The 25,215-nt window shown below is 38.6% G+C and overlaps 1 protein-coding gene across 5 annotated transcripts; it reads left to right on the top strand.

The window, feature by feature from the left end:
• Window positions 1-339: 339 nt before the first annotated feature.
• LOC132132110 (MLX-interacting protein-like) lies at window positions 340-23,666 on the top strand. Of its 5 annotated transcripts, none has more exons than XM_059544408.1 (18): window positions 340-781; window positions 8,322-8,428; window positions 8,520-8,605; window positions 8,760-8,849; window positions 8,930-8,971; window positions 10,738-10,915; window positions 10,989-11,078; window positions 12,193-12,275; window positions 14,328-14,775; window positions 15,813-15,889; window positions 16,713-16,833; window positions 16,919-17,025; window positions 19,103-19,141; window positions 19,229-19,336; window positions 19,456-19,583; window positions 21,328-21,451; window positions 21,962-22,091; window positions 22,734-23,666. In XM_059544408.1, the coding sequence occupies exons 1-18, from the start codon at window positions 495-497 to the stop codon at window positions 22,853-22,855; spliced, it is 2,367 nt and encodes a 788-aa protein (XP_059400391.1). In that variant the 5' UTR covers window positions 340-494; the 3' UTR covers window positions 22,856-23,666. The 5 variants fall into 5 exon arrangements, with proteins under 5 accessions (XP_059400391.1, XP_059400354.1, XP_059400382.1 ...); XM_059544371.1 differs by having other exon boundaries at window positions 10,669-10,915; XM_059544380.1 differs by having other exon boundaries at window positions 341-781; window positions 10,669-10,915; window positions 16,713-16,827.
• The last annotated feature ends 1,549 nt before the right edge of the window (window positions 23,667-25,215 follow it).

The raw sequence follows: 25,215 nt of genomic DNA, 5'->3' as shown, positions 1-25,215 counted from the left end.
TAAGTTATTAAAATAAATAACTTGGCTGGTCACTGATGTGTTATTGGTGTTTCTCACTGTCAGTGTTGCCAGGTCCGCGGTTTTCCCGCGTAATCGGGTTACTTTAACACTGTCGCCGCGGTTTTGAAGCGACAGCAATAATATAATATTAAGGTTCTGGAATAAGCATTTAACCCGGAGGTACCTGCTAAAAAAAAACAAAAAAAAAACAACAACAACAACAACAAAACATGTAGGCTTATTTTGCTCCACGGAACGCGATCTAGTGTAGATCAGCAAATGGGCGGGTTTTGTTATGAAAACCTGGCAACCCTGCTCAACCAATCGCGCGCGCCTCCGTCATCACGTCGCAGCAACGCCCGTCCTGCGCTCGTACAGGCAGCTAATGCGTGGGGCGTGCTGGAGTGTCGGGAGTTTAATGAAGCTAACACGAGATCCAGCGGTAATGGACGCAGGACGAGTCTTAAAGTGAAGCAGCGGCGAAACCTTCAACCATGGCGACCCGAGAGTCGAGGCTGATGGTGAAGCAGGAGCAGGACGACGACTCTGACGCAGAGGAGCCCACTGTTTCCTTCAGGAGAGCGGAGCAGCAGATCATCCACAGCGGACACTTCATGGTGTCCTCCCCGCACACCGAGCACCCGCCGAAGAAGGGCTACGACTTCGACACCGTCAACAAACAGACCTGCCAGACCTACCGCTTCGGAAAGACCAGCACGGCGCATTTCTCCATCGACGCGTCGCTGACCAAGCTCTTCGAGTGCATGACGCTCGCCTACAGGTGCGTTGCGTAGTAAACATACGACCGATTAACGAGCTGTTTGGGTTTAGTAAACAACATCATTGCGTCATTAGCCAGCGCGGAATGCGATGGAAGCCTTTGTTTCGGTAATGCGCGAGATGAGTTCGGTCTGTTATTGTAAGTCACGTGCACAGCTGTATTGACCTTAACGGTTAGTCAGGAAGTGTAAAACATTTCCTCTTCCAATTTTGGCAACCAGCTACACACAAACACACACACTTGGAAGTACAATCGTAGTCGTGGCCAAAAGTTTTGAGAATTACATAAATATTAGTTTTCAAAAAGTTTGCTGCAAAACTGCTTTTAGATCTTTGTTTCAGTTGTTTCTGTGATGTACTGAAATATAATTACAAGCACTTCATACGTTTCAAAGGCTTTTATCGACAATTACATGACATTTATGCAAAGAGTCAGTATTTGCAGTGTTGGCCCTTCTTTTTCAGGACTTCTGCAATTCGACCGGGCATGCTCTCAATCAACTTCTGGGCCAAATCCTGACTGATAGCAACCCATTCTTTCATAATCACTTCTTGGAGTTTGTCAGAATTAGTGGGTTTTTGTTTGTCCACCCGCCTCTTGAGGATTGACCACAAGTTCTCAATGGGATTAAGATCTGGGGAGTTTCCAGGCCATGGACCCAAAATTTCAACATTCTGGTCCCCGAGCCACTTAGTTCTCACTCTTGCCTTATGGCACGGTGCTCCATCGTGCTGGAAAATGCATTGTTCTTCACCAAACTGTTGTTGGATTGTTGGAAGAAGTTGCTGTTGGAGGGTGTTTTGGTACCAATCTTTATTCATGGCTGTGTTTTTGGGCAGAATTGTGAGTGAGCCCACTCCCTTGGATGAGAAGCAACCCCACACATGAATGGTGTCAGGATGCTTTACTGTTGGCATGACACAGGACTGATGGTAGCGCTTACCTTTTCTTCTCCGGACAAGCCTTTTTCCAGATGCCCCAAACAATCGGAAAGGGGCTTCATCTGAGAATATGACTTTGCCCCAGTCCTCAGGCCATCCTTAAAAATATTTTGGTTTGCAGTAACAGTAATTTTTTTTAAAAAGAGGGTCGGTAGCTCGGTCTATATTTTTTTTTCAAGTTTCAATGTAAAAAGAAAAAGAGTAAATTTTTATGATGGTGATGACGTCGGTATGAATTTAAACAAATTAGCATATCGTGACGTCACTGACTGGGTCTTCAACCCGTGCCTTCGGGCGCATCATTGCAAACCTCATTTTGATGCAGGCTATCTTTGTCAAAAACATGTTTATTGCATGAATTTCAGGTGAGAAAAAAATGAGGTACTGTTTTACTTTTTTTTTTTTTATCCACGGACAACAGGCAGGAGGAATGTAAAAGTTCAATATATTGGTAAAGACCAATATTTCTGATGATTTATTGGCGTGAAGTTACGTGCAAAATGACAAACAGGAGTGCAACATTTTCGAAAAACAATAAGCAGAGTGGACTGCCATAATGCAAAACATTTACTGCAGGCTTCAAACATGGCTGTGTTTACGATTAAATTTTAACAAAAAAAATCGCTTAGGCGATTTTCTTAGGCTATCAAAAAAAATTTTTTTTCGAATATTCGTCGAATTTAAAATAAAAATCCACATTCGAATGCGCAAATAAATTTTTGTGTGTGCATTAAGGAAGCTGCCTTATGATCCCGGTCCGTGTTCCAGTCCATCTCGCCGCGCGCACAGCTGTGTCTACACAACTCTCAAAGGCGGACGAGCTCGACACGCAGGATCTGCTTTCTCATCTTTCACCTCGTGTACGCGCACCAGATGCGATGACAATATATGTGTCATTGCATTATAAGGTTATATTAGCCTTTCCAGTTGAAGCCACTTAACTGGAAAAAAAAAAATCAATGTGGAGAAGATCTTGTTTACATCAAAACTGAAACCAAGCCGTTCACACAGAACGCATATTTCGCGCATTTTCTAGAGGGACACCGTTGGACTCGCGTCTCGCACAAGAGAGCCGCATGTTTAGAAAGACATGTACAATTAATGTATTAATTTAATTTTCTAAAACTATCTCGAAACTTTATGTTGGGTTTTTGTTCCCCATCCCACTACATCTCATGTTTTTAAATGAAAAAATGTATTCTGTGTGACTGGTTTTCCGCCCTTTTTATTTATTTAACAATGCATGCATACATGATGCTGTTTTGTTTATAGTTCTTTAAGCAACTTAATTAATAATAATTGGTTCATAAACATTATTTTAAATATTATGTTTTTTTTCACAGTCATGTATTCTAATGCTTTGAATAAACATGCAGTAATATTTTGGTCGATGCGCTATCTTGAGCCTCGGAAGAGAAGCAAAAAGCTTTTCTTCACCCTAACTGAAATTATGCATTTAAAATTCGAATACAATTCGAATTTGATCATATTTAAGTAAAAAATCGAATTTAGTTTTTTCAGCTATTTTGACAGCCCTAGGCGATTCAAGCCCGAAACTGTATGAGACTGAATACCGGCTGAATTCACATTTCTGTTGTAAAAGAGAAACATTGTGCAGAAGTATTATTTGCTGTTATGCGTGTGTGTCCGAAGCTGCAGTTGCACTCTGCAGGACGCGCTCTGAGAGAAGGTCGTTAAAATCATTTTCTTATTTTCGTTTTCGAAACTTGTGTTGGTTGATTCGTGCAATGGATTTTCGAACATAAAGTGACAGTCGACACGGTCACGGTTTTAGACTAGAGAGGAGAAGGGATGGGAAAAGATCTGGGCTCAGTTTTTCCAGAACTTTGTGCCAAGTTTAAGCGGCGTCGAGCTGTTTTAATTAATGTTTTAGATGTATTATGGTGCCCGAACCCGTATGACTTTGAACAGAGACCGGGAACATGTAGTTTACTGCAGCCATCATTACCAAGCGCGAACCGTTGACTCTGACAGTGAGTGAGAGTCTGAGACGAAGCGAACGCACAGGACACAGTGTGGTCGCGTCCGAAATCGCATACTTCCATACTATATAGTAGGCGAAAAACAGTATGCGAAGCCAGTAGTATGTCCGAATTCTTAGTATTCGAAAAACAGTAGGCGAAATGTACCCGGATGGCCTACTACTTCCGCCCGAATTCCGTAGTATGCATAGGATGGGCACTACTCTATCCCATGAGGCCACGGGAGAGGACTCGTCATACTCATATTCGAAAATAACGGAAAATCGTGACTAGGGATGGGACGATAACCGGTTTTATTGATAACCGTGATAAAATGTGCTGAAGGTTAGTAATATCGTTTAAAAATGAATTATCATTAAAACCATGTTTGATTATTGCGGTTTTAATAACTCACTATTAAATCATGTCCAGCCAGCAACAGTCTGACGCAAGCGCAGCGCACAATGTTTTTTTTTGTTTTTTTTCGAGAAGGAATGGCGAAAGTCAGTGACTTTTCTATGCTTTTCTATGCTTCTACACTTTTCATTGTAAGGAAGGAAATGCCACAGAATTTAATCTTTCTTTAAATTAAGTGCATAGAGTTGCTTGTTTTATTAGTTGTTTGTTGATTATTAAATATAAAACTTGCTGAAATGTTTTCAGTGTGAGCATCAACTATTTTTGAACACTTTCATCTCGTTTCAACAAAACCGTGATAATATTGATAATCGTGATAATTTTAGTCACTATAATCGTGATATTAAATTTTCATACCGTCCCATCCCTGATCGTGACGCCGCTGTTTTGAAGTGTAAGTACCTTATGGATAAACGCTGTTCATTGTGGTTAAAGTGTAACGTTACTTGTTTAACATAATCCAAGTAAACGACTGACTTGTTAAAGTTTTACACATTGTAAACTGATGAGACTATTTTGTAAATTGAGTTTAAAAACATGTTTAATAATCATTATCGATCAGAGGCTGTGCCTCAGCTTGTTAAGGCTGCTTTCTACAGACGGCTCGTTAAGTAATTTAATGAGATAAAGTTAAAAAAATTTAACGAGTTAATTTACATTTTACATTTACATTTTTACACCGTCAAATAAGGCTTTGACAGCCGCCAAAAAAAAAAAAAGATCAATGCAGAAAAACCCCTGGATTGGTTATATAACGTTGGACAGAATGTTGATCCGGCCATCGCGTATATTCAGCGCACATAAGGTAAACGTTTTGCAAACGTTTTTTAGAGAAATAAAAACAGGTCGACGAATCGATGCGCATATTTTGCGTCGACGTATTTTTTGCGTCAACGTCATCGATGACCTCGACGCGTTGTCCCAGCCCTAGTATTGGAGACGCGAACCGTTTAAAACGATTCAGTTCGATTTGGTGAACTGGTTTAAAAAGATCCGGTTACATCCGGATCTTATCCGGATCGAGTGACTCGTTTCTGAACAGGATATGACAAACTGCTTTGTTTTGAACTCTCTCACAACAGACACGGAAGAGAAGACAATGCTGAATAAAGTCGTAGTTTTTGCTATTTTTGGACCAAAATGTATTTTCGATGCTTCAAAATATTCTAACTGACCCTCTGATGTCACATGGACTACTTTGATGATGTTTTTCTTCCCTTTCTGGACATGGACAGTAGACCGTACACACAGCTTCAATGGAGGGACTGAGAGCTCTCGGACTAAATCTAAAATATCTTAAACTGTGTTCGGAAGATAAACGGAGGTCTTACGGGTTTGAAACGACATGAGGGTGAGTCATTAATGACATCATTATGACTTTTCGATGAACTAACCCTTTAAGGAATAATTAGAAGATGACAAATAAATTGAAATTCATCAAAATGAAGTGAAAACAAGAACAAAAGGCTATCATGTGACTAAAGGAAAATAAGATGGAAATGTTTCTGAATGATGAAACATGAAGACAGTAAACGCTCGTCTTCTAGTGTATCTGTGCTCTTCAAGAGGTCTCTGTTGTTGTCAGAATGATTAAGTATATTTCTAACTCCTAGCCTTTATTACAGTATATCTTCTTTCTTGTTCTTTGAGAAGCCACATCAGATCACAGAAGGAAGTTATTTCAAACACTCGACTGATGTTGTTGTCAAACAGCAGGTTTAGAAACGGGAAGAGAAGATGAATCATGTGTTTGTGCACGTTCAGTTCTTGAGGTATTTAGTTTGAATCATATGCCATTACTGTTACTCACCCTGTTAAAATCCACTTTGTGGTCATTTATCGTCCCCCAGGTCAATTGGGAAACTTCTTGGAGGAGCTGGATGTGCTGCTATCAAACTTTCCTGAAGATGGTTCTCCTCTGGTACTGCTTGATGACTTCAACATCCACCTAGATAAACCCCAGGCTGCTGACTTCAAAACTCTGCTCACCTCATTTGATCTCAAGCTAGTGTCTACTAAAGCGACTCACAAATCAGGCAACCAACTGGACCTTATCTACACGCGCTGTTGCTCTGTGGACAACTCTTCAGTTGCTCCACTGCACACCTCAGACCACTTCCTCATTACTGCTAACCTAGCACTTACTCCTGAAGCGGCACACACTCCAACGCAGGTCACCTTTCGACGGAACCTACGCTCACTCTCTCCATCTCGCCTATCTTCTGTGGTTTCATCCTCGCTTCCTGCACTCTCTCAGTTCTCTGCTCTGGACACGAGCAGCGCTACGGACACTCTTTGCTCCACTTTAACATCTTGCTTGGACAACTTTTGCCCACTGTTGTCTAGACCAGTACACACCGCCCCATCTGCCCCCTGGCTGTCTGAGGTTCTCCGTGAACATCGCTCTAAACTCAGGGCTGCAGAGAGGAAATGGCAGAAATCAAGAAACTCTACAGACCTCAGTGTGTATCAGTCTCTCCTCTCTTCCTTCTCTGCAAATGTCTTCACGGCTAAAACATCCTACTACCACAACAAAATTAACAGCTTTTGTGACGCTCGGACACTCTTCAAGACTTTCTCTTCTCTTCTTAATCCGCCGCCACCACCTCCTCCATCGACTTTTTTCAGTTTTCTTCACAAATAAGACAAGAATGATCAGTGACCAATTCTCCACACCGCAGACAACTTCACAATGACCGACGCAGACTCTTTCTCCTCCTCCTCCCCACTCTCAGAGATGGATGTTTCCAAACTTCTCCTGTCCAATCATCCTACTACCTACCTCTCTGACAGATCCTTCAGTGTGTCAGGGGTGATGTTTAAAAAGTCACAACACCTTGCTACTGGGGTTCCTCAAGGCTCAGTACTTGGACCACTTCTCTTCTCCATCTACATGACGTCATTAGGATCTGTCATTCAGAAGCATGGCTTTTCTTATCACTGCTATGCTGATGACACCCAACTCTACCTCTCATTCCAGCCAGATGACCCGACGGTAGCTGCTCGCATTTCAGCCTATAGTCCTCAAGACCAAATCATCTTTTATTATTATTATTATTATTATTTTACAGGTCAACTCTGACCGCAGTCGTGTGAAGTTACAGATTTAAGTGATCAAGCTCAGAACTGGCCCAGAATATAAACGTCTCTGTTTTTAGATTTAGTATTATTTGTGGATGTGGTGGTTGTTTTATTCCCAAGCATGTTTAAACCAACAACAGACTCCTGTTTGTTCTTAAATGATGCATTCAGCGTCATCTGTTTCACACTTAAACTGAGGAACTGTAATAAAAAGACCAAAACTCTGTGGCCATCTCTTTGTGTTTATATTTCTATCTTCATGTTCGAATTTCGCAATTCAGGCCCAAATGTCACCGTGTTGTTCCTGACTCTAGTAACTCACTGCTTTAATCAGATCGTGCTCTTGTCTAGTTTTGTCTGAATCAAGTTGTGAAGCTAGTTGCATGCACTACGATGTCATTTTTCCTTGTTTCCAAGCACAACTGAAAATTGAGATGGATTCTGCATTATTGTGTGCTTTAAAACTCTTCATTATTTGCACAATGACAACTTTTCCTTTTATAGATCAGAACACAATTATGCATGAAATTGAATTTATGTCCGTTATGCATATTACAATGTTGTGCAATAGTAAAATAATAAAAAAGAATACGTATTACTGTAAAAATTCAGGTTGACAGGGTAAAATGGATACAAAAGAGAACATTTAAAAAAATTATTTGTGCATGTTATTTTCTTTTTCTTTCTTCACAATTTAATTTTCTCATGATCTTGACCTAACCAAAGTTGTCTGACCCTGCAGACTAATACAGAAGACTGTTAGACCAATTAAAAACCTTTGGTGTACTGCCTGAAAGCAAATCAGCAGTGATTAATTAGATGTTTATTTTTTTCATATACTTTTTTTTTTTTTGGTGATATTAAAAAGAGTGCACTTTGCATGCTTTCTTGGCGATAATCCGTTCAGAATTTGCATGAAACCTTTGTTTTTCTGACAGATGTTGCAGAGTTTGCGTTGCATGACATGTGACATGAACAAAACAGGCACTTAAATAGTTAATTGCAGCTGTTTGTATGACAGTGTATCACCATCCACGGCTCTTAAACGAGTACCACAGCTACACCGCTGTCTTGTGATTCAGAAACACTAACACACACACATTTCTCTTGTTTCATAAGTGGAAGGTTGGTGTCTCCGAAATGGAAGAACTTCAAAGGCCTGAAGCTGCTGTGGAGAGACAAGATTCGCCTCAACAATGCTATTTGGAGAGCCTGGTACATGCAGTGTAAGTCCATCCACTAAACACACAGGTTCTTCAGAAAGGGTTAAACGGATGCGATTGGTGATGTCTGTCTGCATCGCCTTGTTTCCTGCAGATGTAGAGAAGAGACAGAACCCTGTGTGCCATTTCGTCACTCCTTTGGATGGAAATATGGAGTCAGGAGTGCATCGGCCGACAGAGGTGTGCGGTGTGACTGTACACACATTTTACTGTTTCTTCAGATCTGAACGTCTCAAAGCGTGCATGGTTTTGTTTTCTTTTCCTTGAAGAATTTGCAGCTTTCATTTCTCAGGTCCGATCACGTCTCTTGATGCCATGTTTTTCTGTTAACTAGGCCATCGCTACAGAAGGAAAGTACTGGAAAAGGAGAATCGAAATCGTGATCCGCGAATATCATAAATGGAGAACATATTTCAAGAAAAGAGTATGTTTATTTGCCCCCACATTAAACCGCTACTTATTACAGTTGCATATTTATTATAATGTACACATTCATATTTATAGTTGCAGAAGCACAAGGATGAAGACCTGTCAAGCCTTCTCCGGGTAATTAAAAAAAAACTATATTTTACCTGTTCCACTGTAGTGGATAATGCTTTGAATTTAGTGTTTACATGCATGTAGTTGTGTTGTTTTATAAATAAGTGTATAATAAGGAATTGTGTATGGTTTTAGTAGCATATTGCAATTAAGGGTGTGCATTATTAACAAAAAATCTATTAAAAATAAACTATTAACTGCTGAGTGTGGCTTTGTGCTGCTACCTTGATTGGTTTAAGGCTGTCATGGATCAATAGACGTGACACTAAATCTGCCATCAGGTCTCTGTCATAATGAGCGAATCATTGAATCGTTCAAGCGATTCATTCAAAACATCCAATTCATTTTGAACAGATTATTGATTCATTGACTCAAACGATTCGTTCAGACACAAAACCCTCCAGGTTTTCTCTTGAGGTGCTCTGTAAGTTAGTTTAGTGTAGTAATAATGGTTGTTGAGCAGGTGCCTTGTTTAAAGGCTGCATCCTTCAGTGTATTTTGTGATTGATCTCAGGTAGACTGATGTTGAGGGACATTGAAATGACTTTGGAAAAAGTGAATTTTGACGCCTAGTTGACTGTCTTGGGCAGTCTTGAAGTGCTTTAGATCCAAGACTCTAGGCAGTGTAAACACTCGCAGGGAAAGGAGATATAGCAGGATACACTATGCTCTCTCTTATATTCACATTTGCATCATTTCCATCATTTTTGTGTATGGGAGATTATAGCATCGGACAATATTTAGCAAAAAAAAAGCTGTGCATTGTAACTTCTAGTGTCTAGAAATATGAGATGTTTTCATATGAAATAAAAATGCTAAATATTGCAGTGTGTGACACAATATGTACAATAACTCGTGCAGCCCTGTATAATTTTTAAATACATGTGTGCATGTTTGCCAACAAGCCCATGTGACTACTAACCAACATCGGAGGACCGCAAATGTGTCTTTAAATTCTCTAAATATTAACTCGAAACCTCAGGGGCTACTTTACAGTGTTTGGCAGACAAAAATGATAAATAATTGGAAAGCCCTGGTTTAGCCTGTAGATCTAAAGTATCTTTAAAGAGACATTTCAACCAAAAATGAAAATTTGCTGTTAATTTCCTTTGGTGAACATAAAGTTAAAACCTGTGGTTCCTGACGATCTGATGAAGCGAAACAACTGGCTGAGCAAGAAGCAGGATATTATTCTCAACAGTACGAGGATATAAAGTATATAAAGTGGTCTTCATCAACTTCCCTTTTTACACCAACTACAAGAAACCATAAAAACCAGTTCAAACGAATGATTTATTCATGACGTCTCTCCGGACCTTTTGCTGAGGCTCTGGATTACAAGTAATAATGTTCAGTTTCTTGCACAGGCTGATCGTTTCGCTTCATAATCCCCCAATCTATATATCCTCATTTTGTGTTCCTTGATGAGCCTTTTTATTCTCAAAAACTGGTAGCAACTGATTTGCAATTTATGAATCAATCAAGGAGCAGAGTTTTAGTTTAAAGTCGTCTTTACTTTACTTTATTGAATAAAAATGTATCCACATCTTGGATGGCCTGAGGGTGAGAAAACTAACAGCACATCTTGATTTGATGTGGAACTATCCCGTTAAGAAACATAAAGTGACCGGCTGCATCGGTCTCTGCATGACTCGAGTGTGTCTGTTGACCCGGACTGCTTGTTGCACTTTGACCTCCCAAAGGGTGCGGAGGAACAGTTTTCACTGTTTGGGGAAGTGTGTCCCGACACCTGCCGTGTCCTCTTGTACCAGGATGAGGACGTGAGCGCGGGGGGGCGCCGCAGGTCCCGCAGGAGTCACGATTCACCTGTCCCAATGGAGATGGACCTGCTCTTCGACATGGACGTGCTCATGTCCGAGTTCTCCGACACGCTCTTCTCCACGCTGGCCTCTCATCAGCCTGTAGCGTGGCCCAACCCGAGAGAGATCGGTGAGAACTGACCCCTGTTCAGGTGTTTATTTTAGGGAAACAGGAGCTGAGTCTGAGCACTGTGTCCTCTCAGCCCATGCAGGGAATGCAGATATGATCCAGCCAGGCCTCATCCCACTGCAGCCCAACCTGGACTTCATGGACACGTTTGAGCCTCTGCAAGGTACAGACCTGGCCCCTCCTGGATCAAAGTTTAGGGACCACCATTCACTGTCAACTGCTTGCTTTTTAACATGCACATTAGCTGTTTACTAGTACTTACAAAGCACATATTCATGCTTTATTTTACATGAACACATTCCAGATCCCTTAATCCACCCCACACCTGAACTTAACCACTCCCTTACTGACTTTTAATAAGCAGCAAACTAAGAGTTTACTGAGAAAAAAAACTCTTAATGGTAAACATGTTACAGTTACAGTCCCGGCCCAAAGTTAATTAATTTGTTTTTGAAAGAAGCCTCTTATGATCAAGACTGCATTTATTAAAACACAACTACAGTAAAAACTGTGATTTGGGGAAATATTATTACAGTGTAAAAGAACTGTTTTCTGAAGTATAAAGTGATCAAATCTGAATGTTCTTCAGTGTCACACTATCTTTCAGATAGAAGTCATTCTAATATGCTGATTCGCTGCTCGAGAAACACTTCTGATTATTATCGATGTAAACATTGTTTGCTGCTTTCCTTGGAAACCATGATGCAAAACTTTGGTGTAAGTATATTCAAAATGTTTAATAATGAAAATTATTAAAAATAATAAAAGTAATTGTTAGTCAACAAGGATGCATTACATTAATCACAGTAATAACATTTATAATGTTACAAAACGATTTTAATACGAATTAATACGAATAGTTATTAATAATTGAGCAGTGGATCAGCATATTAAAATGATTTCTGAAGGATCACATGACACTGAAGACTGGAGAAAATTCAGCTTTGATCACAGCAATAAATTACAGTTTAACATGGTAAAATAGATATTTTAAATTGTTATAATATTTAATAGTGTCACAGTTGTATTGTGTTTTTTTTTTTATTAAATATAGCCTTTGTGAGCAGAAGAGACTTCTCCTAAACAAACAAACATTGTAATTATTTCCGAGGTTGGACCAGTGGTGTACGTCCTTGCATGAATTGAGTTAGTCGCATCATTTTGTGGAACGTGATAATATCATAAACCAGTCTGAGAATCAATAACTGAATCTGTCGGAGCAGTTCTAGAGTTAACCCATTTGTTTAATGTGTTTTATGTTGTGTTCTCGTAACTAGATTTGTTTCACACGCTGCGTCCTTCAGCCTTCCCCCCCGCCCCAGCGGTCAGTGCCTTGACCAGCAGCAGCTCCCAAACACAGGTAACACACTCTCCCCTTCACCAGTGCACAGCTGCTTCAGGATAATGTCATTATAACCCATTAGAGTCAGGGGCATGTCAACTTTTGTGTACACGGAGTAGTTATTTAGCCTTGTGCACTACTACACATCTGTCTAAAGTAGTCTTATTTTGTTTAAAATTATTAACGTTTTACAGATTATACAAGTTGTATATATACTTATCACCACTATTTTTTTTACTAAAACAATTTAAAGCAAGGATTTTACATTTCTGCAGAACTCCAAAAGTGTCCCTGTAGATGCACTTTCTGCTGTTTCCAAAAATGCACATTGAGGCAATAAAACGCCAACAACTTTTAATAATTTTCACACAAATTATGAGTGCTGCAGTAGATTACAGATCAATAGAGATTATTTCACACCACTTGAACTATGACGTGATGGTGGACAGTTCTACAGTGATACTAAAAGGCTTTTTATTTGCTAAAAAGCTATGAACTATCAATCAAGTGTCAGAAGGCCCTGAAGCACAAAACCAGTCATAAGGCTCAATTTTTCGAAGTTGAGATCTATACATCATCTGAAATCTGAATAAATAATCTTATCATTGATTTATGGGTTGTTGGGATCAGACAATATTTAGCCAAGATACAACTAGGCTTTTTGTTGTGTGATATATTGCCCCAGAAATACTTGTGATAATTGATATTATTGTCATTTTAAAGACCATTTTATGCCACTGAATATAAAATCCTAATGTAACAGCATAAAATGCAAGAAGTACACTTCCAATGACAACAAACTTTACAGTTTTTACAATATTTAGATCATGGAAATTAAGTATCTAAATTTTAGATACCTTAAAAACCTTAATAAATAGTAAATCAACTTTTTTTTTTTTTTTTATAAAAAGTGCAAAGTAACCAGTAGAAAAAAAATGCACAGTGAACTTGTATGCAGGTTTTTCCATCTACAGACTTTTCTCTGTAAATAAAGGGTGCACAATATTTCAGCAGTCAGATGTCCGTATGCACAAACACACAGATCCCTAAACAAGACCAAATCTGCAGATGAAACTGTCTTTGTAGAAGCATGTTTTAAATCTGAACAAGCTCCTCATGACTTCACCACGTTACTGAAGAACATAGTTTGCAGTTTCATCAGCAGAAGTCAGCTTCAGTTCTCTCGACAGAGTTCGTAGGCCGCTCTGCGTACAGTTCTAAACCAACAAAATTCTGATTGGTTCCAAAACCTAGATAAACTCCAAAGACGTGTATCTGATGGACATCGGCAGTTGATCGTGTGTCCTGGGACTGTCTGAGCTTCTCCCTGTACAGACTGATACTAACACACACACAGAGAACATATCAGATCTTCAAGGCCACCTGGCCCTAGCTAGGATTTTATCAGTAATGTTTGTTACACACACACTGTGAAATCATCATCTCAGAGAGTAAAAGTACAGCATAACGCAGGATTCTTTAATATCTCATAAGTGCACATAAGGTTACACGTATCACTCTTTCCATAACTTGATTAATAGTCAAACAAGAAATAATGTAATATTATAGTTAATATCAATATGAAGGATATGGCAACGCGGCATGCACTCCTTCAGGCGATATATTGCGTCACCAAAAGTTATTGAGGTCATGTACATATATTGCGCGATAAGTCGATAAATTGATTATTGCAACAGGCGTAGATACAAATATTTAAAAATCTTGAATCTGAGGGAGCAAAAAAACTAAATATTGAGAATATCATCTTTAAAGTTGTGGAAATGAAGTTCTTAGCAATGCATATTACTAATCAAAAATTAAGCTTTGATATATTTACGGTAGGAGATTTACTAAATATCTTGAAGAGCATGATCTTTACTTAATATCCTAATGATTTTTGGCATAAAAGAAAAATCGATAATTTTGACCCATACAATGTATTTTTGGCTATTTCTACAAATACACCCCAGAGTGTGTGTGAGACGCAGTGTTTGTTGGTCTCAGACCGTGAGAAGCAGGAAGGAGCCTGTAGTGTCTGAGCGTGTGCTGATGCTGGTGTTTGTCTGTTAGGCTCCTCTGCTGGACTACCGCCTCATCCCCTCTGCTCCTTTGTCCAGCCACCTCTCCGTCTCCGCTCAGGACAATGGTAACGCTGCTGACCCGTCCTACCAACAAACCTACATGGCTCTGTTCCCGGAACAAGTGAGCCCGTCTGTCCCAGCAGCCCCTCAGTCGGTCCAGTGTGGAGGTGTTTCCACCGTCACTACAGTCCCGAGTGTCCCGAGCGTCCCGTCTCCGTCCGCAGTCACAGTAGCCCCGTCTGATGCAGCCACCACCTTCAGTCCCAGATCAAGCTTCGAGCTGTCGTCTCCACAGCCGACGGCCTCCGCCTCGCTCCACCCACAGCCGGTCAGCTTCGCCTCGCCCAAATCCATTCTGCCTCCGGTCTCCAGCAAAAAGAGCAGACACACACAGAGAGCGATTGTCCCGCTGCCATCTCCTCAGCTCATACTCACAGGTTTGTGCCTCTCCTCAAAGCTGGTTTTCTAACATTACTGTAAAATGTACAGTAGCAGCATTTTCAGTTTTACTGATGTAAATGGAAAAGGTGCGTTTTACAGGTTGAATGGTATAGTTATTTATCTAAAAAATGTAAATCTAAATTGCTACGATCAGTTTTTTTACATTTATAATTGATTAGGCTTCGGCTCTAGTCCGTGTTTGTGGTGTTCGCTCCATACATCGTTTAGATTTAGGGCCGTTACGGATCGCAGTTGGCACGCATGCTCAACCATCGCAGAGTAAAGTTTTAGCATTTGCATTTGTTTTTAAGTCTTGCCATTTTAAACATTCAAGTGATTTCAAACTATTCAAGTGCAAAAAGAGGCAAAAGAGATCTTGTTTCGGTAATTGTGCACAAACCGCGTCAGACAACCGTGTACAAACACATAATTCAGTTCTGTTTCACATCTCCTTCTGCTTGAACAGATGCATGATGATCTCAAAATACCCGGACTGTAAACAACACAGACTGTAACATCTTGAATGAATGTTAACACACAGAAATCGGATGTTTATCAGTCTATAAATAAATTTTTTATGGAGAAATTGTATATCTTTGCTCATCAAATGAAATAAGCGAAACGCCATCATTCATAGGAAAGCACCGGAGGACTGCATGTGAGCAGCATCTTTACACACGCAAGATTGTTTCCATAGAGTGTGTGTGTGTGTGTTACCTTCTGTGTTTTGTAGTATCTTTTGTGTAAGAGTTGTGTTGCTTTAATTAAGCTGTGAGTGTCATCCACACATCCTGCAGAACCTAATAGCTGCACAGATGTGTTAACTTTTATTTAATGCTTAAATTAAGATTAATTAACCTGTTTGGCAGTCCTAATTACGACACGCATTTACTGCAAACCTTGCACAAGCTGCTGATCTGCCACTGCTCGAAAGGTTGATGTAATAGTGGAACTAGAGTGGATGTCCAAACGACTGGACGTGGGCTCTGAATGTGTTCTGATCCTGTCCGTCTCCCATCATTACCGTCCCCAGGTCCCAGCAGTGCTATGATTGTCACGTCATCCTCTCTCAGCGCTGATGTGGTCCTGGCCCCCCCCAGTATTCCTCGTGTAAGCCTTTCATCCTTCTCGTCCTGTCCTGGCCATCTGTACAACAGGGTTGTGTACCATTCAGAATTGATGAATACATTTGTATCGAGGTAGCAGAAAAAATGCTCAATTGTAATTCAAATAGAAAAATATATAAAATTACTAACAGCCATTATGTGTAAAATAATCAAACATTATTTATAATGAACCGATATTATTGTTATTATTAATGCTATTTATTTATTTTATTTTAAGTCATACAGACCCGAAACCTTTGAATAGCAGTGTAAGACTTTTTCATGGTTTTTTTTCTTTATGCTCAGCAAGGCTGCATTGATTTGATTAAAAAATTCTGTAAAAAATGTGAAATATATTATTTATTTAAATCAGCTGTTTTCTGTGTGAATCTATATTAAAGTGTAATTTATTTCTGTGATGCTCCGCTGTATTTTCAGCATCATTCCTCCAGTCTTCAGTGTCACATGATCTTCAGAAATCAGAATAATACGATGATTTACTGCTCAAGAAACATTTCTGATTATTATTAATGTTGAAAACAGTTGTGCTGCACAATATTTGCACTGCGTAATATGACATGGAAACAGTGATGCAGGTTTTCTTTAATAATAATTAGACATTTCACAAGAACAGCATTATATGAAATATAAAAAAATTCCAGTTCAGCATCGTTTGAAGTGTGATCTGTTCAGTTTCTGATTCATAAATTAAATAGGAGACAAGTCAAACATTTTGAATTCTGCTCAACCCTGGTAAACAATAATTCACCTCACCCAAGCAATACATAATTGCAATATTTAAAAAAAACCATCGCACTGCCTTGCAGGGATCCACCGGTTTTCATATTCTCCCTCAGACACAAAAGCCTCCACAACTTATTGTACCCAAAGAGGAAACTGCCACAGCTATATCCAGCAAGAAGACATCCGTACGGTCAGCAGGTACAGGTTAGATCCAGCCCGATCCCCTTTGTTCTGTTTTTCCATGAGTTGAGGATTCCTGAGAAAGCTTCTTTCTTCTCCTTTTCTTTAGCACATGACAGACGAGTCTCGGGTCAAGGGTCACCTCTGGGAGCAGAACAGGTCCCGAGCCCCCAGTCACCCCTCAACCCCTGCGCAGGCAAAAACGAAGCCAGTCAGGTATAGTTCATGATATTACTCTCTACTATAGTTTTCCAAACCGATGCGGATTCAAAAATGCAAAAGGTTGGAGATGTTAGCAGAGAGTACAGGACGGGTGATGTAATACTAATATATACTCACCTAAAGGATTATTAGGAACACCTGTTCAGTTTCTCATTAATGCAATTATCTGATCAACCAATCACATGGCAGTTGCTTCAATGCATTTAGGGGTGTGGTCCTGGTCAAGACAGTCTCCTGAACTCCAAACTGAATGTCAGAATGGGAAAGAAAGGTGATTTAAGCAATTTTGAGCGTGGCATGGTTGTTGGTGCCAGACGGGCCGGTCTGAGTATTTCACAATCTGCTCAGTTACTGGGATTTTCACCCAAAACCATTTCTAGGGTTTACAAAGAATGGTGTGAAAAGGGAAAAACATCCAGTATGCGGCAGTCCTGTGGGAGAAAATGCCTTGTTGATGCTAGAGGTCAGAGGAGAATGAGCCGACTGATTCAAGATTCAAGAGATAGAAGAGCAACTTTGACTGAAATAACCACTCGTTACAACCGAGGTATGCAGCAAAGCATTTGTGAATCCACAACACGCACAACCTTGAGGCGGATGGGCTACAACAGCAGAAGACCCCACCAGGTACCCCTCATCTCCACTACAAATAGGAAAAAGAGGCTACAATTTGCACGAGCTCACCAAAACTGGACCAAAAATGTTGCCTGGTCTGATGAGTATCGATTTCTGTTGAGACATTCAGATGGTAGAGTCAGAATTTGGCGTAAACAGAATGAGAACATGAATCCATCATGCCTTGTTACCACTGTGCAGGCTGGTGGTGGTGTAATGGTGTGGTGGATGTTTTCTTGGCACACTTTAGGCCCCTTAGTGCCAATTGGGCATCGTTTAAACACCACGGCCTACCTGAGCATTGTTTCTGACGATGTCCATCCCTTTATGACCACCATGTACCCATCCTCTGATGGTTACTTCCAGCAGGATAATGCACCATGTCACGAAGCTCGAATCATTTCAAATTAGTTTCTTGAACATGACAATGAGTTCACTGAACTAACGGCCCCCACAGTCACCAGATCTCAACCCAATAGAGCATCTTTGGGACGTGGTGGAGGGAGAACTTCGTGCCCTGGATGTGCATCCCACAAATCTCCATCAACTGCAAGATGCTATCCTATCAATATGAGCCAACATTTCTAAAGAATGCTTTCAGCACCTTGTTGAATCAATGCCACGTAGAATTAAGGCAGTTCTGAAGACGAAACGGGGTCAAACACAGTATTAGTGTGGTGTTCCTAATAATCCTTTAGGTGAGTGTATTATAAATAGGGCTGTGGATTTAATACTTTTATTTGTTGCTTTTAAGACTTTTAATCTTAATTATGGAAAAAATGACACATTTAAATGATTCTGAAGAACTGATGTGCCTTTCCAAGCAACACAAAGCACTGATTGAATCCATGTTTTTGAACAAGTGATTCAGTGATTCAGTGAGCCATTTGTAAGAGTCAGTTGTTTAATTTCTGAATGAACTGGCTGTTTAATTGAATCGGTTGAATGAATGACTTTAATATTAAGAGTTTCATATTAAGAGGATTGTTTTTTTTTTTTTTTTTAAATGAAATCATGTGGTAATATTAATTTTCTTTCAGTCTCATTGCACTAATTATGCAGCTATGGCTGCAGTGTAAATGCATTCATGCCACCTCTGAGCAGTCTCTTAATACACTTCAGGTGCAGCTTCTTTAATTAAATCTATATTTCACAAGCTTTTCTGTTCAATGCTGTTCTCAATAATGACTTTAAATGATCTTTTTTAGGAGGTAAATTCTCAGCCCAAATTGATATACGATTAATTTCATTTAATTGGCACATCATGCACGTAATTAAATTTAAAAAACGGTAATTTCTTGGCAGTTGTGATTATGAGTCAATATAATGAAGGAATTTGAGGTGTACAGAAAATTGTTTATATTGAATGAACCCTAATTTTACTGAATATTTACTGGATTCACATTTGTTTTTGTTTTGTCCATTGACTGCTGTTTAATTTGGGAACTGACATAAGGGGGAACTAGGAACTCTGTTAACTGGCCAACTGAGCAAGGTTATCATTCATTTTTATGTTTAAATATCCAGATATCTGCTAATTTATCAGTCTGTCTGTGTTTAATTTTGACCTGTGATTTGACAGAGCCGCAGAGTGAATCACATATCAGCTGAGCAGAAGAGGCGATTCACCATCAATGCCTGCTTCAAGACGCTGTGCAATCTCGTGCCGACTCTCAGGCCTCAATCGAATGTAAATCTTTCCTTACTCGAGTCTCAAAATCCCTAATTGATTCGTACTTGTAGTTGTCTCTGCAAGTATTTGAAACAGTGAAAAGTAATTATTTTCGTCACCCATTTTTGGGCTTCCAGATCAGTAATGCTGCGACTCTTCAGAAGACCGTTGACTACATTAGCAAACTGCAGCTAGAGAGACAGCAGATGCAGGAAGAGACTAAGAGACTACGAGAGGAGATCGAGGAGCTCAATGCATCTATAAGGTATGTTTATTTTTTGAATCAGATTTTTTTTTTTTTTTGCTTTTTGAAAGTGGCACATTTGGAAAAACTGCTGCTTCATAGCCATGCTGTTTCAGTATACAGATATATCGGTGACAGGGAGCTCCGTAATAACAAACATACTGTGCAAAAGTGTTAGTCCATTAGTATTTTCACCAACAAAAAATATCGGCATGTTGGTTTTTGCCGATATCCGATATTCAGGTTTTTTTTGTTTGTTTTTTTACTCATTTTGGATGATAGCCGATACCGATATATTTCCTTTTATTTGGAAACAACACCAAGTCTCTCCTCTACAGAGATTATAAACAAATTATTTTTCAGTTTGGTTAGTTCTTAACAAAAACTTACTTTTGAGAATTAAATAAACAGTGAAGTTCTTTTATAACCAGAGTACGTTGAATGCTTTGAAAATAACTATAAAACAATCCTTAACATTTTATTTGAATATTTAACATTTGTAGATGGTCTAAAACAAAGGAGTTGTACAAAATCTGAAAATCTTTTAGACAGGGTTTCCGCAAGGTCTTTAAAAGTCTTACATTGTACAAGAAAGTCTTAATTATGATTTCAAGAGGTCTTAAATTTTGGATTTGCGATACGGCTTAATATGACGATTAAACTTCAAAAGGCTAACATTATGATTTCATTAAATAAACCCGAGCGGTGATGAAGTCTAGTAGGTTAGACTAGTGCTCGTTCAGGCATTTATTTTACTGCAGTTCTTTTGCTGCATGGATTAATCAGTCTATTAAAATGCATTTAGAATTATCACATTTAAAATGTATATTTATACAGTTTCATAAAGTTAATATATGAAGAGTATCGTTTTTTTCCTCCAAAAGAAACATGATTAAAATGTGATATTGATTTTATACAACCGTTAAATAAACAACTAGTTAATATTAAGATACATAATCCACACCAAAAAAATATTTTCGAACACAGCCACAGCACTGTTTTCATCTCTTTTGTTCCTGAATTAATCAACCGTTTAAATCATAATGACTCACTTATTAACAGTGACTTGTAAGGTGTCTTTTCATTTTTTGTAATAATTTCAAACATCAGTTTTCAATATTTTATGTTTAATATATCAAAACATTATTCATGCATCTGTAACTGCAGGTTAAAGTGTTCCTCTGGGTTGCATTCAACAGTGTGTAAATGCATGTAAATGACCTTTCTAATGCAGCTTCTGTGTTTCCATTGCAAAGATACATCCTGTTGACACTGATTTAATTTGCTTGGTAACAACCCAAATGCAAGAATCTAACTTAAAAGAAGTGCACACTTTTAGAAAAAAAATGACTTAAAGGTAAAAACGCCCATGAAACTTATTTATTTCTATTACTGCTGTGAACTGACCACACAGAATATGAAGAATATCAAAAACTTCAGGAGTCAGCTGTCCATGGTAGTCCTTAAGATATCAGCACAATAACACACTCAGCAAAATATTTACTTAGCACTTAGCTAATCAGACCTATTGTCAATATTTGTATTTTAAGCCATTATCAGCTGATTTCAATAATGCTCCAAAAATATTGTGTATCCCTAGTTCATGCATCCCTAAGTTTTAAGTCAGTTATTTCTATCGTTTGCTGTAGTGTGTCTGTAGGAAATATCGGTTTACATTTCCAAACAGTCCTTTTGCCAATAATTGTAATAATGTAATAGTGAGATTTCTGTTTGAACTCTTAAAGATGCCCATTATTTATTGCAGCTTGTGTCAGGAACAGCTCCCTGATACAGGGGTTCCCATCGCACGCCATCGCTTTGACCACATGAAGGACAAGTTTGATGACTATGTGAAGAACAGAACTCTTCAGAACTGGAGATTCTGGATCGTATCCTTAAGTCTGAAATGATTGAACTGAACAAACAGTTTCTTCAGATCATTCAGTCCACAGTGTTGGTTTCCTTCTGTAGTACCATGGCACACGCCAAGTCATTTCCTCCTTTTATTACATTTAATTTAATTAAGCATTCAAAGTACACAGGAACGATTTGTCACATGAAACAAGTTTGGGTCATTTATTAAAAAAACCCAACATCAACCGTTTTCCCAAAGCCGTTGGCTCTATAACATATGAAAATAAAGAAAAAGACAGCCATGCATATGTAGAACTGTAATTTTTGTTGTTCTGTTAATTAAGTCAACACAATAGCATTACTACTGTAGTTAGTTTCATTTTTGTAATTTAATACAATATGTATTTGTGTGTAGTAGTAGTAGTAAAATCCACATTTTAAAGCTGATATTTATTTAGGGGTCCTGTTGACTGATCGATAGTCCCATAGCCATTAGACTGGACTCCTGCGCAGGCTTGTGGTTTTCTTTAGCACTCCTCTCTCAGTTCAGTGTCATTATTCATCCTCTGTTTGAGTCCTTCAATGGAACGGTGTCGACCAACAACAGCACAGAGCTGTGTGAGACCACCATGCAGTGGCTGGATCGTTACTGCGCCCTGCCAGTCCTCCGACCAAGTGAGTTCTCCGTTTCAATCCGGTAAAATATCAGCGAGACTTTGACCGGACAGCAGGGCTGTGCAATTAATTCCAAATACACTGTGTATCAGTGTACTGGATCCGTGCATTAGGTCTTAAAGTGACAGCAGTGTAATATTTTGGGAGGGTTGATAAAGATTTGGGAATAAAAAGAGAAAGGAATATTTGAGTTACTTTATGGTGAAGCTATTTTTTATTGTTCTTTAGATCTCAGATGTGTAAGAACATGGTCAAAGTCTGACAATACTGTAATACAATACTGCAAACCTGTGACTACTGCACTTGAGACATTCATACATTTATTCGTCTCATCTGTTTTAGAGACATGATGTTAGTTTTATTTATCAAGTGCAATATTAAATTTTATTCTATTTGTGTACACAGCCATCGGAATCGGAATCTCAGTATCCATTGAAAAAATTGTGATTATTATTCATTATTTTATGTTATTATGTTATTATTTATGTTATTTATGTTATTATTTTATGTTGCACAGCCTTGCCGGACAGAAGCTTCATTCTGCTTGTCTAAACTTCAAACTACAATTGGTGGTGTTTTGCTGTGTATTATCTGTGTATTATGTTCACTGTGTGTGTGTGTGTGTGTGTGTGTGTCCTCCAGTGGTACTCAGGACGTTACGACAGCTCTGTACCACCACCTCCATCTTGACGGATCCCTCACTTTTGCCCGAGGAAGCTAAAAAGGCTGCTCTCAACCCAAAAAAACATTCCTCAGGATCTTAGTTTCAACACTCTGACGTCTAAAATGTGATTTTTAGTTTTTATTTTCCAGGGCATATAAGTCTTCAAGGAGCCTGGACAGCAGCACTTCTTGCACTCTTTGCTTTGTCGTTCATCATTGTGCTCCACTCAGACTGGTGGAAATGCAAGAGAACTGCTTGATTGTCTGCTTTAAATCTGTTGATAGAAGTGTTGTGGGCGTGAAATGGAGATCTCGACGTACAGTGCATGGTCAAACCCCTTTTGTGTGTTCCTCTTGTGGAAAGGACAGACACTTCATTAGCATTTGTCTTAATGGGACAGTCTCGATAAGAACAAGTTCCCTTTTTCTCATTTGAATTTGAAAGTGGATTTATTTAGAAATGACAAACCAAAGGCAGTCTCTCGTTTACATTTATGCTCGTGTTCCTCAGACTTCATTACGCTTCACTGGAGCTGTTGCCTTTAGAGAGATTTTACCTCTCAGGGTGTTTGTTTGTTTTCTTTTGTATATTTGGGAATCCTCCATATTTAGTGCTGTTAGTGGAGCCAGTTCATCCAAAAACTGCAGCACCCCTTAACAAATACCAGGATCAAGACTGGCTTTTTGAAGTGTGTGGATAGATGCATGGACGTGTAAAAAAAAGTATGAGCTAAAGTTACAAATACTTGTAGTCATATGGTAAAGCACATTTGTTGTGCGTTAAATCAAGTAGAGCTATAGAAGAAAAGAGTTGTACTCTGTATAGGTTTGTTTCTTTGTTTTAAGATATCATTTTAAGTATATCATGTTAAACAGTACTTTTAAAAGCATTTATTTTTTCCTGGGAGCATGTCTCAAATGGCGCACAGGTCTGGAATGAATGGACATACATCTATTATTACAAATGAAAAGTTATTTTTCACAGTGTGCTCTGAATGCTTATTTGCTCAATATTTAGTTTCTGTATTTTTTGGAGTGGAGAAAAACTGAATGAACCCTTCTAACTGTGGGCTGTTCATCAATAAAAATAAATGATTTTGCATTCATTTAGTCCTATATACAAGGTGTTTATCTAAATAATGTTGTTTGTATGGGAAGCTGGATATTTTCACTAATCTGCTTGAGCAACCAGGTCAAGATGTATGTAATGATTGTTATTTTTTTATATTGTCTTCCAAATTTAATATCCCATGAAATTCACTGGCATGCACTAAGAATCTTGTTCTTTCCTCAGATCGTCACATCTCTTTCTAGGTTTGTTTTCAAACACATGCTATGAAATGTAATAACATAGATGTATATCACTAGTATTATATTTAACATGTCTGTGAAATCGAATCCAGTTTTAGAGGTTACTCACAGTCTCTTGAAAGTTGTTAATGCTGTGATGGATCTGCTATAAACAAGAACAAATCACATCAAAAACAAGTCCATACCCTCAAACTGGTCAAAGTGAGATTGATACAGTATTTATTTGAATTAAATAAACCCCCCAGAACTCCTCGGCCAGAATACATGGCTTTTCTTGCTCAAAGGAATGTGGGCAGAGCAACTCTCACTCCATTTCCCCATAGGAAAGACACACGGTGCTCATAAAAAGGGAGTCTTCTATGAATGAATCTGCATATCTCCAGAACATTGTGTGTATGATTATTTACACATACTAGGGCTGTGAATCTTTGGCAAGGCAGCGATTCGATTCGATTACGATTCATAGGTTTTCGATTCAATTCAAGAACGATTTTTGCAAATTTAGAACGATTCGATTCACAATTAAATTTGATTCGATTCGATTATAACGATTCGATTCTGCATTCTTTAAGTGCATTCACGGGATTATTTAAATGCTTCTACTAAATTCTTTAAATGCTTAGTCAGGGGGCAAATTACAGTAGCATTTATGGTTAGAGAACCATAGGTTATAAAACAAAAAACCTTTTGTCCATTGTTAAATGCTAGTTTAATGATGCGACATGGCATACGTAAAAATGTATGTAAGCCAAGTTTTTAAAAAAGAGCTTAAAGAGTATTATGTATAAGCTAACATTTTGTCACACCAGGGGCGTAGCCATAATTTCAGAAGTGACAGAAATGTTAAATACAATCATTTTATGTATGTAGCCTATATAATAATAATAATTATAATTTTTTTTTTTTTTTTTTTTTACAAGGAATTATCTTCTTTTTTAATTACTTTTAATTAGCTGTATTAAATCAAATACACTGCTGGACAATAATCAATCATTTGTAATCGATATTTTTTTCCTAATGGCAATTTTATGATTGTTTTATATACTAGGCTACATTTAATTAGCAATTATTTAACTTTTCTGCACAGAATAAGGTAGAAAATATACTTTATAGTTTCTGTACTGTAATAAATGTCAATTAGCACTGCATC

The sequence above is a fragment of the Carassius carassius genome, chromosome 4 (assembly GCF_963082965.1).
Source record: "Carassius carassius chromosome 4, fCarCar2.1, whole genome shotgun sequence".
Lineage (NCBI taxonomy): Eukaryota > Metazoa > Chordata > Actinopteri > Cypriniformes > Cyprinidae > Carassius > Carassius carassius.
Note: the sequence above shows the minus strand (reverse complement) of the source record. Positions and strands in the feature narration are given on the sequence as shown.